The 17,211-nt window shown below is 42.8% G+C and overlaps 1 protein-coding gene across 1 annotated transcript in view; it reads right to left on the minus strand.

Annotated features, from left to right (window-relative positions):
- Positions 1–1,847: 1,847 nt before the first annotated feature.
- Positions 1,848–17,211, minus strand: part of MYO1H (myosin IH) — a 73,959-nt gene continuing 58,595 nt past the window's right edge. Inside the window, 7 exon segments of the mRNA XM_082196072.1 lie at positions 1,848–2,251; positions 3,846–3,945; positions 5,402–5,496; positions 7,011–7,081; positions 7,508–7,643; positions 7,775–7,830; positions 9,359–9,452. Of these exon segments, the coding sequence (XP_082052198.1) occupies positions 2,228–2,251; positions 3,846–3,945; positions 5,402–5,496; positions 7,011–7,081; positions 7,508–7,643; positions 7,775–7,830; positions 9,359–9,452 (576 nt within the window). The 3' untranslated portion in view covers positions 1,848–2,227.

Consider the following 17,211-nt stretch of genomic DNA (forward strand, 5'->3'; position numbering starts at 1 on the left):
CTCGGATATAAGAGCACCAGGTTAAATGTGCCAGATAAATGGGACAAAAAAGACTGACAATCCCGGGACCGGGGGGAGGGGACACTGGAAGAAGATTGGTTTGTATTCTATTGTATTTTTTTTTATTATTACTAGAAATGTTTTATGAACGTTGGAAAAATGTTGAAATAAAAATACTTGGCTCTTGTAAAAATGTTTATAGAACCAGGTAAAAAGGTAATGGTTATGAGAAGTTAGTAGAAATAAGATTTAAGGTTTAAGCTTTAAGGTTGTTTTTATTAGACAAGATGATAATAGAGTAAGGTAACGTTATGAGAAGTTAGTAAAAATAAGATTTAAGTTTTAAGCTTTAAGGTTGTTTTTATAAGACAAGATGATAAAAGAGTAAGGTAACGTAATGACAGAATATTATGAATTATGGAAAGGATTTGCTGTGCCAACTATTAATCAAGATACAAGAGATGGGAGGAGGAGGAGGTCATGGAAAGAAGGTAATGAAAATGAAGAATTTGAAAGTGATGGTTTTATTTTTTGTGTATGTTTTTGTTTTTTGGTTTTTTTTGGTAATTTTGTCTTTTTTCTGTGTAATTTTAAAAATTGTTTGTTTCAATAAATATCATTATAAAAAAAAATACAAAAGGGGAAGGCGGACTTCCTGTTTGAAACCTCCCCGTTTTGGTGCCAAATTAAGACGTTTAAAAAATCAAATTTTCCGTTCTACTCACGGGTAGTTGTTTTAAGATCAAATTGTCCACAGGAAAAAGTCAGCGCTCTCCGGCAACAGCAATGCAGCTTCACTCAAGGAAAGAAGCAGTCAATACGAAGCACCGCGCCACTCACCCCACGTCGCTCCGGATCCCCGAAACCGGGTTTCCCCGCGAGTAGGGGAGGCGCAAAAGGTGCCAGCAGAATCCCACGTTCACAGGCTTCTCCCGCCTGTGATTTTTTTGTGGGTCCCCGCCTTCGCCGTGGCGGCCAGACCCTAATTTCCACAAAGCAAATTCCTCCCGATCAGAGGAATTCAGCCATTACCGGAGGCGCTAACCCGGAAGTCACCCCTGAGGATCTTCTAGGGCTTCCTCAGCAAAGCTGGACAAATGGATTCTGGATTTATTCTGTTTCTCATTTTCCCGCTCTTATGTTCAGTTTGCCTCATTTCCACAAACATTTGCATTTTTAAAAAAGACACATTAAAATTAATGCACACTTTTGTGCATTGTTCCCCTAATACACCATTTGCATGCAGCTTTGCAAGCAATTTCCCCTTACAGAATGCATTTTGTACGTTAATTTCACCAATATGCATTTTTATACACATTCCTTGATTGATTGAAGAACTGCAGATCAACATTCAGGGAAGTGTAGATTTCAAAGGTAAAGAGGGTTTCTGTTTACATACTGGTTTAGGAGCTGCAAATTTGGCAAGTGTGCTTTTCTCCCCATTCCTGCTCCACATGTAACAAAAAGCTGACTGGTCCAGAAGAAGCCTCAGCTGGCCACCTTACTTGGCTTTCAGACAGAGCTAGGAGACTTTAAAACCAGTCAGGAACTAGTTCTATTATTTGGGGGGGGGGGGACAAAACCATACAAGATCATTTCAAAGCCATGTTTCTCTAGTCTTTTTAATTCACATTGCCACTTACAGTCACATGTTGCTAGTATAGAGAGGAACACGGAGGCACGATTTCGACTGCAGAACCTTCCCCCCACCCCACCCCACCTCCCTTCGGTGGGCCTGTGGCTGCCCAAGCAGCAGCAGGGATCTCAGGGTTCCCCCAAAAAACAGTGCCAGAGAAAAATGAGGAGAGTTGTGTTCCAAAACCCTAAGGGACAGCAGCTGCCTGCTGGATTCAGCTTTACAGGATTGCCATTACGCTTCCAGCCCTGTAATGGGAAGAATACTTTTTCCAGAGTGTAGAACTTCCTCCTTCACTTCTAAGGTGCAATTTTTTTCTGAGGCTTTCCCCACTTGGACCTATTAAGGAAATCTAAGGAAATCTGTAACTGTTGACTTAGATTAGAGGCAAGTTATCACAAAAATATAGCCAGTTATTGGTAGTATTCATACAGTCAGTCATGGGATCTGCAACAGTCCTATGGCATCAAAACACTCTTTGTAAGCATCAGAATTATAATATGGGCTCTGCTCCTCTCCACAGAGGCGTTTGGGCTACTTTCTCTTTTGAACATCAGCAGTTAACAGCCAAAGGTGGAACAGGTGCTTCCGTCAGGATGTTATTCTGGGTGATACCTGTTGGATTTAAACATAGAAAGATTTTTTTTTAAAAAAAAATATTAGATGCCTCTCTTCTCATTTTGCAGCCCCTGCCTAAACAGAAGCATTGTTACTTGAGAGGCCTGCACTGCAAGATGTTAGACTAGATGATCCTCAGGGTCCCCTTCAACTCTACAATTCTGTGATTCCCACCAAAAGGTCAAAGGGGAGCTGACAGGCAACTAAGGGATCCGGCTTTTTAAAAGGAAATTCATGCCCTATAAATTCCTATAAATTCTAATTGTTGTTGATACAAAATACCGGTACATTTTACTTATGGTCACCAATCAAAGCAATACGTACTGCTATACATCATATCTGTAATTATTTTGGTATAGACACTTTGACACAGCTTTGTTATTATATTCAGAAACATTTATCCAAGTGTTTATTGCAGTTTTATTTTTAATATTTAATATTTAACATTATATAATTGTTGCATGTCATATGTTCTAATGTAAAAAGATATATATCTCAATACAAGCATATTAAACAGTTTAAAGATGAAAATTAATTTTAAAAAACTTCTTTACGAGCAACAGGGGGCTGCGCTGGATGGACCTTTGATCTGATTGATCTATTTTTGATGTTTCTCTTTAGAAAGCACCTGCCTTGAAATAAAAGCCTGTTTTGACAATGTTGCCTATTATAAATCATCCACTGTGTCGCACGATGAGGAAGGAAAATCTAAGAGCCTGCTAGATCAGGTGGCCCATTTTATCCAGCTTCTTGCTCTCAGAGGGATCAACCAGCTGCCCCAAAGGGAAGAAGCTCCTAAGCAGGACGTGAAGGCAATAGCAGCCTCCTCCCCACTGACGACCCCCAGCAACTGGCATTCAGAGGACTGTCCCCTCTGATTCTGGACATAGTGCGCAGACATCATGATTCATGGCTATTGATAGCCCTCTACTCCAAGAATTTGACCCAGTCTAACTATGTGCTGCATGTAGAAGTCCTTTTTTTTAACTGTCTCCTAAATCTTCCAACATTCAGCTTTGCTGGATGTCCAGCAAAACAGTGGGGTGAGAGAAAGAGAAGCTGTTCCCTTCTTCAAGGGAAGAAGCTGTAGTTTGAGCCTCAGACTCCAAAGAGGGATGGGCACAAAGGTTACAGCTCATCAGCATGGAAAATCACAGACAGATTATCAATATAGAGAAATAAGGGGGCAGCACACCTGCCTGGGAGGTAGAAGGCTCAGCACCTGACATTTCCAGCCCTTGTCGCCTAGGCTAGGTGGACAAGCAGCCTCACCATCTGGCCTAGGGGGCAACTTCACATGCAATTATTCAAGCAAGGCCAACTTAAACATACCCAAGGGACTTTTGAAAGTTTGCTTGGCTTCATGATAGTCTGGTCTGACACTATACCTGGGTTTAATTGGATTCCTCTTGGTTATCTAGACACTCACTTGCAATGTTCCTACACTGGTCTGCTCACCACCCCAAGTTACCTGCAAAAACCTCACTCCAGCTACAACATTTAGGCCCCTAAATCTGCTCTGCCAGTCATTCCTTCAGCATCCAGTTATTTGCCTGTAGAAAAAGGGCCACAGTCATTGCAAAGGACTTACCACCGTCAGTTGTCCATTTTTGGCTTTGTAGACCTGAGCATCCTGCCCAGTGGTGAAAACCATTGTTCCTTCTTTCCCTGAACTGATTTGGAACTGGAGGCTACAAAAAGAAACACCAGCAATGACATTCACAAGCCCACCAGGCTTAGGTGCAAAACCACCATCCTGGCCTCTAGGGAAGGGTCCGGGAACTCAGGGAAAGAAGACCTGCTCTCCATGCAGAAATAATAAGGCTGATAGTGAAGTCCCTGGAGAGCCACTGCCAGTTGGATAGACCAATAATAAATGAATAATAGTGCCCCAGTTTAGGAACTCCAATCCCTGAGGGAGATGTTGCCAACTCTTTTAAACCTTTACAAGCCAGTTGAATCCCTGGCCCTTCACTCAGGCTTTGGGAGGCATTTCAATACCAGCACCAACATGTGTCTTAGTTGGCTGGAAGCAACCACCTGGGGGTTACATTCCTGGAATGGCACATATATGCAAAAATGTATATAGTTGAACCATCCTCATGCGAGCAACCTTACCTTCTGAAGCCAGCAAGCCCAATGGATCCTACCCCCACCCCAAGCAAAGCAGAGTGTTTCTAAGCTGTCCGCTGTGCTTTCCAGGCTCTCGTGTGGCCGTCGGTGTTCCTGCAAGAGGCTCCCAGAGCCCAGTAAGCAAGTGAGAGCTTAAAAGCCAGGAAAACCCTGGAGCAAAAAGAGCTTTTAAGCTTTCCACCTTCTGCACATTTGATTTGTGTCATTTCAGCTGGCCAGACTTCAAGTGCATAAAGATGAAATCACACCTGCTCACTGGTTGCAATTGGACTGTTCCTAGGTGATTATGATGGTGGGGGTGGTTGTTGTTGCTTTTGTTATTAAACTCATTACCTGTCCTTCAGCAGCAGGTCTCAGGCAGGTCACAGCAATTCAAAGTTCAGTATTAAAAAACAGTTAAAAGAAATGACAGCCACAGGAATTGAAGTGGGTCCCAAAAACACAGGTGTGTCTTCAACAGTCATGGAAAGCTGTACACTTAAGGGACCAGTTGCCCTTCAATGGGATGGGAGTTCTGCAGTTTGGGGGCTGACACAGAGAAGGCCCTCTCCTGGGGTTACAACCCCCCTCCCTTGCAGTTCTGAGGGCAGCAGAACTACCAAGAGGGACCCGAAAGGGCCTAGAGGGAAGGAGGCAGTCTCAGATATTTCATTTGGGACCCAAGTGGTTTTTCTGAGCCAACTGCACTGGGACAAGGATGTCAGAGGCATCAGGCCAGAATCCCTCTAGTGGCTGTTCAGATGTTTCCCAGAAGCCCACTTACAGGCTGTGAAGGCGCCAGGCTTCTCCTGCCCTTCCTAATTCAGTGGTGTATCCTTCCCAATGTGGCATCAGAACAGCCTCTTCAAAATAGTCCCCTGGGTTTTTGCTTTAAATACATGGAGTGTGAAATTCAGGCTGATAAGCAGGCCTGTGCTTCCTATGTCATCAGATGTGGGTGATGCTTAAGAACAATCAATCCCATGATTTCATTCATTTGCAAATGCAAAGGCCTCGGAAGAGTGAGGGACGCACCTTCCCTGGACCACCGAGACATTCTGCTTGTGGGCCAGAATGCAGAGTTTTGTGACCGTCTCAAAAAAGTGCTCACACTGCAGAATGGCGTCTCCCTGGAAGCAAGAAACGGAGTCAGGCAGGGCTCTCCATTCACGGAGAAACACCCTTTTCACCACTGTGTTATGATCAGACAGCTGCATTTGAAAACTGAATACAAAGAGGTTAATAACACTTTTCAAAAGCAAAATATAAAATAAAAAAATGCACTTGGGCTAAACATGTCTCTATACCAGTGGTTCTCAAAGGGTGTGGCAGGAAAATTCTTTTATTTTATTTTTATTTTTTGCATTTTCTAAAACAGGAACATAGAGCATATTTAATGCCCCCCCATCCCACTTACAACTTCGTACTAAATACCACATTTATACATATACCATATGACTTCTCTTCCACACTTTTCCTGGTTCCTTTTGCTTTTCTACTACTCCGTGTAATCCACATATTTTTAATCATCCAATTTGTTATCTGTCAAATACTCTATTTCAAATCTGCTGGATTTACTAGAGACCTGCAAACTATGCATTTGTCTATACTGGTTTTTGAAATACTCAATAAACTTTATCCATTCCTCCTTCTATTCCTGATCTTTGTTTTCTCTTATCCTGTTTGTCAGACCAACCAGTTCAGCACATTCAAACATTTTCTTCCTTAGTGGGTACTAGACTTGTTCTCCCCCTTTGTGCCAATAAGGTTCTAGCTGCAGCCGTCGTGGAGAGTAGTAAACTCTCTTGCTTTTTTTTTTACCATCCTCAAGAGGAAAATCTCAGGTGTTTGGGGAAAAGTTTTTTTAAGTATCTTTTTAAATTCATTACATAGTTCCCCAATATTCTTTAATTATTTTACAGGACCACCACATGTGAAAAAAGATCTCTCAATTTCATTACACTTCAACATATACCTTCTTCTTTTTTAGACAGTTCTGCCAATCTGATGGGTGTTAAATACCATCTGTGGGACATTTTCATCACATTTTCTTTTAGCACATAACATGCCATAAAATTCTTATTTATTTTCCACAACTTTCCCCATAATTCATAATCAATACTGTGACCCACATCTTGGGTCCATTTAATCATGCTCGATTTCACAAATTCCTCTTTAGTTTCTCGCTCCAACAGCAGTTTGTACATTTTTTATAATACTTTTATATTTGTATCTAATAGGACTTTAGAAAACATACTTTTGTTCTGCAAAGCCATTTTTCCTATCTTAAACAATTCATTAATCTCATGTGGTTTTCTGTGCAGCCCCATATCCTACCACTAAGGAAAATAAAAACTGGTAAGCTAACTTTTCAGGAATACAGAAGAGGAGGCCTGGGCTGAATTAGGCCAAAGGGCCCAGCATCTTGTTTTCACAGTGGCCCCCCCTGATAATAATAAGAGCAAGACGCGAGTGCTCTCCCCACACTTATTCAAAGTCATGCCTTTCTCTTCTGATAATTAGCTGTATCACAGGCATCCATTGCCTGAAAGTAAGGCGTTCCTTTTGCTCCTTAGCTTGTTTTATTTCCATGCATTTCACACACGCAAACACACACCATGGGTGGGTAAAGGGAAACTGCTACCTTCTCTTGTTTGCTGTCTTCTGAAACATGGATGACTAAGATATGGTCGCCCAAGCTGCTGGCAGAAAGGCCTTGGAAAAAGAATGCAAAACAAAGTCACTTGCTAGAAAAATTTGGAAGGGCTGCCTTTCTTTGCCAAGCTGCAAAGAAGCCTGGCAGGTAGATTTTATTGTGTGCTTGGTTGCAGAACTGAGTTTCATACTTTACTGCTTCCTCTCCCTCACATGGGCCATTTGACAGACTGCAAGAAAGGACTGTTATGAGGTGGGGGAGGGGCGGTCAACCTGGGTCCCTTTCAGGCTCTTTGCTAGAAGAGACGGCTGAACCAGCCCAACCAGTTCCTTTGCCAGAGGGATGGCCTTGGCTGACCAGGCCATTTAGGCTATCCAAACAGGTTGCTCTGTTGCCAAGGAGGCAAATGGGTGGGTCTCTCCCCATCTCACTTGGCTGGATGCCTGGGAAGGGAAAGGGTTGCCCAAGGACAGCAGGGATGTTACCTCCGAGGGTGGCGTACTCAATCCTCTGCTTGATCTTGGCCATCTCCACCACATAAGCGGCCACACGCGTCAGAACCAGCAGCCGCTCTCGGGGCTTGAAGCCATTCCGGTCGTACTTCACCACCGGCGTCACATACTGAAAACCAACCACGAGGCGAGTCTTAGAAGCAGAGGCAGCTTCGCCTGAGAGTCGCAGCTTTAGCCACACACATTCAAGGACCACTGGGCAGGTTGGCCTGTCCTTGCCCCACGCACCCCAGCCCTCACCTTCACTCTCTCGTGTCGGATCAGCTGCAGGACTTTGGGGCTCAACTCGCTCTCATCTAGGAACACAGGAAAGAGCAAGGGTCACATCCCGACACAAGAGTGGGGAGCCACAAGGAGACATGCACAAAAGGAAACTGATCTCGGGGAGAGATTTTAGGCTGCCTCTGGCACAACAAAAGACATATCCCAGTCAGTACCAGCTCTACCATTCGGCAAAGTGAGGAGGCTGTTGATCTTGATTGTTATGGAAGGGCAGAAATTGCTATTTATTTACATATTGTAATATTTATACTGCTGAAGGCAGGAAGGAGAGGTGCTTCTGGGATTAATTTTTGCCTCAGTGACAAAACAACTTGCGCCTTGATCAGCTTCTCCATCTCTGAACTCAGCATCCCCTCAACCCTCCCCTGGCACAATTAAAATGCACGGTTCAAGTAAGGGGCTGAAATACAAGAGCCCACAAACCTATTAAGTCAATGATTGTTGACACATTTATGCTTGTGATATTCTTTGTTACATTAATCTTATTACGGTGGTACCTCGGGTTACATATGCTTCAGGTTACAGACGCTTCAGGTTACAGACTCTGCTAACCCAGAAATATTACTTCGGGTTAAGAACTTTGCTTCAGGATGAGAACAGAAATCGCACAGCGGCGGCAGGAGGCCCCATTAGCTAAAGTGGTGCTTCAGGTTAAGAACAGTTTCAGGTTAAGAACGGACCTCCGGAATGAATTAAGTACCACTGTACATATAAAACTTTTAAAATATGTATCAAACACTTTAATTATGTACCAGTTAAAATTAAATGTCTGTAACCCAGCTAGACTGATGTTTTTGGTTCTGTATCTGTGGGGGTAGAAGGTTTAAGAGCAAGCCTGCTAAACCAGTCCCTCTGCCTAGGCAGTGGTTGTGGCTGACTACAGGTGAAGAAAATGTGAAGCACAACCAAATAAGTTGCTCCGTGCCATCAAACAAATGGGTGGGTCTTTCCTCTGCCCCACAAACTGCTAGGGAGGAGAACAAAAGGCAGAGTTGTGTGGGAGAGCCGGAAGCCGTTTGGAGACACAGATACCTGTTTGCTCTGTGCTGGACCCCAAGCTGTGACTAAGGGGGAAGCAAGATCTGTTAGGGTGTTAATGCTGGGAGCCCCTCCATCCTCTGATCAGGTTGTATATATGGGCAAATAAAACCATATAGCCTAAAGACACCAGTCTCTGGCAACCTTCATTCCAAGGACCCTGGACCCTGGGAAAGTGCCTGGAACCCCTGGATTACCTCCCTGCTCAGATATTGTACAGCCATGTCGTCGTCTCCTTGGCAAGTGTGTGCTTTGGGGTTTGTCTGCTCAGGTAGGCTAGCTCCAAGTTCTCTTCTGTTTCCAGGGCGACTCTTCCTAAAAGATGCCTTAGCTATGCAAAAGTTTGGTTGGAAATCAGGCTTTTAAGCTTTCGTTCTCCTCTGCTTGTGTAGCCTTACATATTTGCATTTCCTTGCAAAGGAGGAGCCCACAATGTGTGTGTCAGGCCTTGTGCCTCCTGTGAACCAAATCCTCAACCAGCCTTGCCCTTTCTGGTCTACTCACTTAGCCTGGTCTCAAGAAACGGTTCATTCAGGCTCTGGGCATAGCCAGCCTTCTTACCGCAGAAGATGCCACTAGCAATCACTTTTTCCTCCATCTGTTTTGGAGCAAAAGAAAGAGACTAGGCCAGTATTTTGCAAGAAGGAAACCACATTAAAACTCTTACTTCAGGCTGATGTGGGGAGTTGTACTTATGTTACTAAGAGGCATAAGATCCCTCCTGCAAGCCATGGGCTCAGTTTTATTCATTCATTCATGTATTTGTTGTTGTTGTTGTTGTTGCTGTTGTTAATAACAACAACAACAATAATATCCTGCCTCAAGGTGACTTACACAGATATACTGAACAAGCTAAAAACAGAAAATAAAATCATTAAGATGCAATTAAACACAAATAAATTTTAAATAATATAAAAGATCTATTAAAAATACAGATAATTATCACAACAACAAATCACAGCACCAGCCCTTTCCTCAAAAACATCCAGTTCTTCACCAGCTGCCAAAAGGACAGCCAGGAGGAAGCCATTCTGGCTTCTCCAGGGAAGCGTTCCAGAGTCTGGGAGCAGCCCCCCCAGAGAAGACCCTCTCCCACACCTCCATCCACCAAGCGGGGCTGTCAGGGGGGCAGGACTGAGAGAAGGGCCTCCCCCAAAGATCTGAGCCCAGGCAGGTTTGCATGAGGAACGGGGTCTCTCAGGTAGCTGACCTAAGTCCACAGTATCACCGGCACCACTGACTTCCCGTTGTAGGCAGCGGGGCAAGGGGATGCGAAGACCAGCGTGGTGCAAACGCACTGGCAGGAAGCTATCCAGCACTCCAGGTGATGCATTCGTTTGTTTGTTGTTGTTGTTTTAATACTTTATTGAAACAATACTTTAAAAACAAACCACAAAACACTACAGTAACAGCACTAAAGAACAAGCAAACAAGAAAAAGCATCACATATTCCTTTGACTCCATTCATCCCACTATGTTTTCTAGGCTTCCCTTTCGATTTCACACTTTGTATTATCACTTAACTTTAATTATCACTTAATTTATTCATGTTTCATATTGTCTAGCAAGGTTCAGCCTAGGCTCGTCAAAGCATTTTTACAATGTAGCTGTAAATATTTGTCAGGGAACTACCATCAGCTCAGAGGCGAGAGGTGGAAGGGCAGTTGTGTTACAGGGAGCCTCCGAAGATCTGGCGAAGCAGTTCCTCCTCTGGCGAGGAGGAAAGCCCCGCCTCCAGTGGGAGGGAGTGCAGGGACCAGGAGATGCTAGGGAGAGCCCCAACACTGAGCCTGAGCCAAGCGGAGGGGAGGCAAGTCCCCCTTTGCCAACGCCCCTTCTGCGCAGTAGGGTTTTGTTTGTTTGTTTTTTAATGATATTTATTGAGAATTTAAAATTACAGAGAAAAAAAGAAAAAGAAAAAAAAAATAAACAATACAAGTCAATAAAAAGAAAAAAGAGAGCAAAACACACAATATATCCGAGCCAAAAACAAAGGCAAACAAAAAATTAAAAACAAATCCAATATTCCCAAATCTTTATCTTTCGTTATCTTGTTTCATCGACCTCCTCACACCTCCCTTTTTTGTATTCTAGTTATTAATTATCTCAGCAAATCTTTTCCATCTTTCACTATGTTCTGTCATTAAATTATCTTAATTTATTTTAACCTTATCTTGCCATAAAAAGCCCCAAAGCTTAAAACTTATTTGTACATAACTCCTTATAGCATTTCTACTACAGTGGTGCCCCGCAAGACGAAATTAATTCGTTCCACAATTTGTGTCGTCTAACGAATTTTTCATCTTGCGAAGCACGAAATCCCATAGGAATGCATTGAAAATCAATTAATGCGTTCCTATGGTCAAAGAAAGTCCAAACAAAGCCAAATTTGGTACAACAACAGTTTATTAACTGCTCTTTAAAGTCACACATACTGTAAAGAGCAGTTCAAAAATTTAAGGGAAAATAAATTAACTTTATAAACAAAACATGTCTTTGTTTTTAGTCAAAGAAAAAAAGTCGCGAGACGTTTTCGTCTTGCGAAGCAAGCCCATAGGGGAAATTCGTCTTGCGAGGCAAATCGCGAACGGAAAAAACTTTTGTCTAGCGAGTTTTTTGTATTGCGAGGCATTCGTCTTGCGGGGCACCACTGTAAAGCCAAATAGTTTCATTCCAACATTTTTTCTAACACTCATTAATTTTACAATATTTCTCTAAATGAATTTTTAAACTTTCTTCCAATCTTCATCCACCGTCTCTTCTTCCTGGTCTCGGGTTCTGTCAGTCCTTTCTATCCATTCCATTTAGTCCATCAACCTGGTGATCTTCTCTCCGAGGCTCTTAACTCTTTTCCATGTCCCTTCTGCAGGTCTTCTTCATATTTATACCTGCACCTTACTTTGTCTTCTGCTGATCTTGTTCTTAGTTTCCTTCCTTTATCGCTGAGGAGTAGATCTCAGGGAGACTCCAAACTACAATGTCTGGTTCTCACAATCTTTAATCTCTACAGCTGGAGAATTCTCCAGATCGACTCCAACAACAGTTTTCAAAGCTCCCTCTAGGGGAAACAATTTCTGTTTGTATCCGTCCTTTTAAAAGCAGATCCAGCAACAAAATTACTTTCGTTTTTCAAATATGTTGTTCCTTTTAAATGCAAAAGGAAACATTGGAATCAATACGTTTCTCTTTTTTAACTATCTATCAGCAAATGTTTTATTCACAGTCAATGGACGTCCCAAAACGACTGTCTTCCTAGCAACCCGTTCCCAGGTTCAAGGCGGTGGAAATTTATCTTTCTTTACTCTCTCTCCTGCAGGCTTGAACAATCTAAGATTTCCCCCCTCTTCTCCTGCTTCCAAGGGGGGTTTAGTAGTTTCAGCCAATGGAGATTTAGTTATTTACAAAAGTCTTTCCAGACTTTAGCTTGCAATGTCTTTGCTTCAATCTATTTACAAAAGCGGAAGGCGGACTTCCTGTTTAGAGCCTTCCCGCTTCGGTGCCAAATTAAGATATTTCATAGTCCAATTTTCCGTTCTACTCACGGGTAGTTGTTTAAAGTCCAATTGTCCACAGGAAAAAAGTCAGCGCTCTCCGGCAACAGCAATGTGGCTTCACTCCGTGAAAAGAGCAGTTGATTCGAAGCACCATGCCGCTCACCCCATGTCGCTCCGGATCCCCAAAACCGGGTTTCCCCGCGAGTAGGGGAGGCGCAAAAGGTGCCTGCCGAATCCCACGTCCACAGGCTTCTCCCGCCTGTGGTTTTTGATGGGTCTCCACCTCGCCGTGGCGGTCCAGACCCTAATTTCCACGAAGCGGATTCCTCCCGATCAGAGGAAATCCGCCATTGCCAGAGGCGCTAATCCGGAAGTCCTCTGCGCAATAGATTTGGGCGCAGAGAGGGGAGGAGAAGGATGGGGGTCACACAACTGTTATGCTGGGGGAGGTACATGGACTTGCGATGCTCTGCACTGTAAATAGTTTGTATTAATAATAAAGCCTGGAAAAGAAGGGTTGGAGTCTTGCCTGTTTGCTCTCGAGCAACCACACCACCACCTGACAATATTCTTTAAAGACATTCCATTCTTTATTTAAGCTCTGTTTTGATCAGCTCTTAAGCTGCCAGTCATTTTGGCTAGTTCTATATATTCTGTCATCTTCACCTGCCTGTCTAATTTGGTGGGTATCACTTCTCCTTTTCAATTTTTTGCTATCAAAATTCTAGCCACCATTGTTGCCTACATGAAAATTCTTCTAAACATTTTCGGGATTTCATTAAACATGATTCCCAACAGGAAGACTTCTGGGGTTTTTTGAAATGAGCATATAAATATTTTTTTAAAGTTCATGATATATAATGTCCCAGATTTTTTTTCTTAACTGTGAAAGCTTCTGTAGGGGAAAGCCACCAAGGGGTTTTCGGTTTGAGTAAATCTTTATATTTAGCCCATACTTTATAAAGGGATTTTCTTATCATATGATTCAAAGAACCCTTGTGGACTTTCACCCTGTCATAAACCAGATATACGTGCCAACCATAACGGTTGTCAAACCCCTCTATGTCCAACAGGTCTGTGTTTTGCAGTACTACCCATTCACAAATCCAAGTTAGGCACGCTGCATCGTGATACAATTTGAGATCAGGTAAGGGGAAAAAACCCTCTCCCCTTAACATCAATTAATAGTTCATGCTTAATCCTAGGTCTTTTCCTTTGCCATATGAATTTCGAAATGTCTCGTTGCCAGTCCTTAAAGCAGTGTATTCCCCCTAACACCAGAATAAAGGTAAAGGTAAAGGTACCCCTGCCCGAGCGGGCCAGTCTTGACAGACTCTGGGGTTTGTGCGCCCATCTCACATCTATAGGCCGGGGGCCAGCGCTGTCCGGAGACACTTCCGGGTCACGTGGCCAGCGTGACAAAGCTGCATCTGGCGAGCCAGCGCAGCACACGGAACGCCGTTTACCTTCCCGCTGGTAAGCGGTACCTATTTATCTACTTGCACCCGGGGGTGCTTTCGAACTGCTAGGTTGGCAGGCGCTGGGACCGAGCAGCGGGAGCGCACCCCGCCGCGGGGATTCGAACCGCCGACCTTTCGATCGGCAAGCCCTAGGCGCTGAGGCTTTTACCCACAGCGCCACCCTGAGAACACCAGAATAGTCTGAAACAAAAAATAATAATTATCGGAAGGACATTCATCTTAATTGTGGAGATTCTTCCCCAAAAAGAAATTTGTAGTCTATCCTAAATTTCCAAATTTCTTTTTATCTCATTCCAAGTCTTTATGTAATTTCCCTCATATAGGTTGATATTCTTTGCCGTTAGCCAAATCCCTAAGCACTTGACTTTCTTCTTCACCTCTAATCCAGTGATTTTTTTAATTTCATTTTTTCCCTGTAACTCCATATTTTTAACTAACAAATTTGTTTTTTTACAGTTAATTTTAAAACCAGCCACCTGTCCAAATTTTTTTATCAACTTCAATCACTTTCAGAAAACTTTCTTTGGGATTTTCCGTAGTAACGATAGGGTCATCAGCGTAGGCTCTCAATTTGTAAGATTTTCCTCCCAATACTATACCTCTTATACCTACATCATTCCTTATTTTCCTGTCCAGAATTTCCAACACCAAGATACATAGTCATGGGGATAGAGGAAACCCTTGTCTAGGGACTTCCGGGTTGGCGCCTCTGGCAATGGCGGAGCTCCTCCGTTCGGGAGGAACTTGCTTCGTGAAAAACAGGGTCTGACCGCCACGGCGAAAGTGGAGACCCATTGAAATCACAAGCGGAAGAAGCTTGTGAACCTGGGATTCGGCTGGCACCTTTTGCGCCTCCCCTACTCGCGGGGAAACCCTGTTTTGGGGATCCGGAGCGACGTGGGGTGAGTGGTGCGGTGCTTTGAATTGACTGCTTCTTTCACGGAGTGAAGCCGCATTGCTGTTGCCGGAGAGCGCTGACTTTTTCCTGTGGACAATTGGATTTTAAACAACTACCCGTGAGTAGAATGGAAAATTGGATTTTTAAATACCTTAATTTGGCACTGAAGCGGGAAGGTCATAAACAGGAAGTCCGCCTTCCGCTTTGTAAATAGACTGAAGCAAAGACGTTACAAGCTAAAGTCTTTGAAAGCTCTTGGCAAAGGATTAAATTTCCATCAGTTTAAAATACAAAACCCCCCTTGGAAGCAGGAAAAGAGGGGGAAATTTTGGACCTAGTGAGCCTGCAGGAGAGAGTGAAAAATCAAATTACCACTGCTCTGAACCTGGGAACGGGCTGCCAGATGACGTTTGGAGAGAGTGCATTGACAGAACGGATTTGACAGCTAGCTAAATAAGAGCAAGATATTGTTTCCATTGTCCTCTTCTGCGTTTATAAAGGAGGAAAAGTAACTGAAAATTGAAAATATCTTTAATGCTTGAGTTGTGCCTGAAAGAACTGATACAAGTGGAGACTGTTTCCCTCTAGAGGGGGCTTTTGAAACTGTTACAGGAGTGTAACTGGGGGATTTCCAGCTGCAGATAAGGATTCTGAGAACCAGAGATTGACCTTGGACCATTTAAAAATGTTGACAGGAGAGGCCATTGTGACTGTTTTATGTAAGATAAGCTGTTCGCTGGGACAGCTTCACAAGAAGATGGATGACATGACTTTTAAAGCTGATAATTTGGAACAGAAAGTGACTAATTTGAGTCAAAAAGCAAACACCAACACAGAAATAATTCAGGACTTGGTACAGGAATCCATTTTTGCAGGACAAATGGTGGAGGAGAAGGAGGAGAAGGAGAAAGCTGCTGTTGTTGAACATAAAGTAATACAAGCGGGATCCGTGGCTTTACAGAAGCAAATTGAGGACTATAAGTTGAGGCCTTTTATGATTGAATCTAGGAAAATCAGGCTTTGAGGAATGGATCCCGGCTTGGACTAAAGAAGGAAAGTTGGAAAGATCCCTCTATGCAGGGATTAACTGACTTTTGGGACATGGACTTGGGCTTGGAGGAGATTGAAGTTTTGGGGGCCTTTGGATTTGGAGGAATCTTGAAATATGCCCTGAAATACTTTATGGACTGTAGCTTCAACTATGGAAATTTGGCTGATCTGTTCAGAAGGAAGAAAAGTATTGATAGGTTGGAGTTTCCCTGAGATTTGCTCTTTAGCATTAAATAAAATGAAGACCTGCAGAAGGTACTTGGAAAAGAGTTAAGAGCCTCGGACATAAGATCACCAGGTTGATGGACTTTATGGAGTTGACGGAAAGGACTGGCAGAATCCGAAACCAGGGAGAGGAGATGGTGGAAGAAGATTGGAAAATTTAAAGTTTATATATAGACATATGGTAAAACTAATGAGTGATAGAAAAATGGTGGAATGTTATAAGGAGTTAAGCATATATAAGTATTTTAGTTTTAATGGAAAATAAGGTTAAAAAATACGTTATTTACAATATGATAGAAAATGGAGAAAGATGGTAAGGATTTGCTGAAACAATTAATAGAAATGGAATACAAAAAGGGAGGTGAAAGGAGATCGAGGAAACAAGGGAATGAAAGATAGAGTATGGAAAAGGGATGATGTATGTTTTTAAATTGCTTTTGTTTTGTTTTATTTAGGGTTAATGTTAGGGAGTGGGGTTTGTTTAGTTTAGTTTAATGTGTTTAGTCTTGAGTTTAGGTTGTGTTTTGCATTGTTTATATACTGTATTGTATTGTTTTTTTCCCTTTTTGTTTTTCCTCCATTGTCGTCTTTTCTGTTTTTCTTTTCCCTTTTTGTAATCTATAAAAGTAATAAATATATATATATATTTTTAAAAAGGAAACCCTTGTCTAGTTCCCTTCCGTTTATTTTAAGTCTGGACTGTTTTCCAGAATATACTGCCTCTACAGTATTCCCCTGACAAAGGTTTCTCCAAAACCCACTGACCTCCAGGAAATATTATTGAACGCCTTTTCTGTGTCAACCAGCATTAATGCTGCTTGCCTATTGTTTCTGGATTGCAAGTATTCTAAGATGTTAATGATGTTTCTTATATAACTTTGCATTTGGCATCCAGGTAACAAACCAGCCTGATCTTCGTGTATTATTTCCTTCAGAATCTTTTTCAGTCTTTCTGCTAAGATATCCACAATGATCTTGTAGTCACTATTAAGTAATGAAATTGGCGGAAAGTTGTAAATCAGGGGTCGGCAAACTAAGGTTCACGGGCCAGATTCGGCCCAATTGCCCTCTGAATCTGGCCCGTGAACGGTTCTGCAATCACCGCTTGGATGGGCACGATCACCATTTTTTTTCAAAAAAAAATTGGGCGCCATTTTTTTGCCCTCCCTCCCTCACTATGGTGGCCTCCGTCCTCCCTCCCTCTTCCTG

The sequence above is a fragment of the Podarcis vaucheri genome (assembly GCF_965113315.1).
Source record: "Podarcis vaucheri genome assembly, chromosome: 13".
Lineage (NCBI taxonomy): Eukaryota > Metazoa > Chordata > Lepidosauria > Squamata > Lacertidae > Podarcis > Podarcis vaucheri.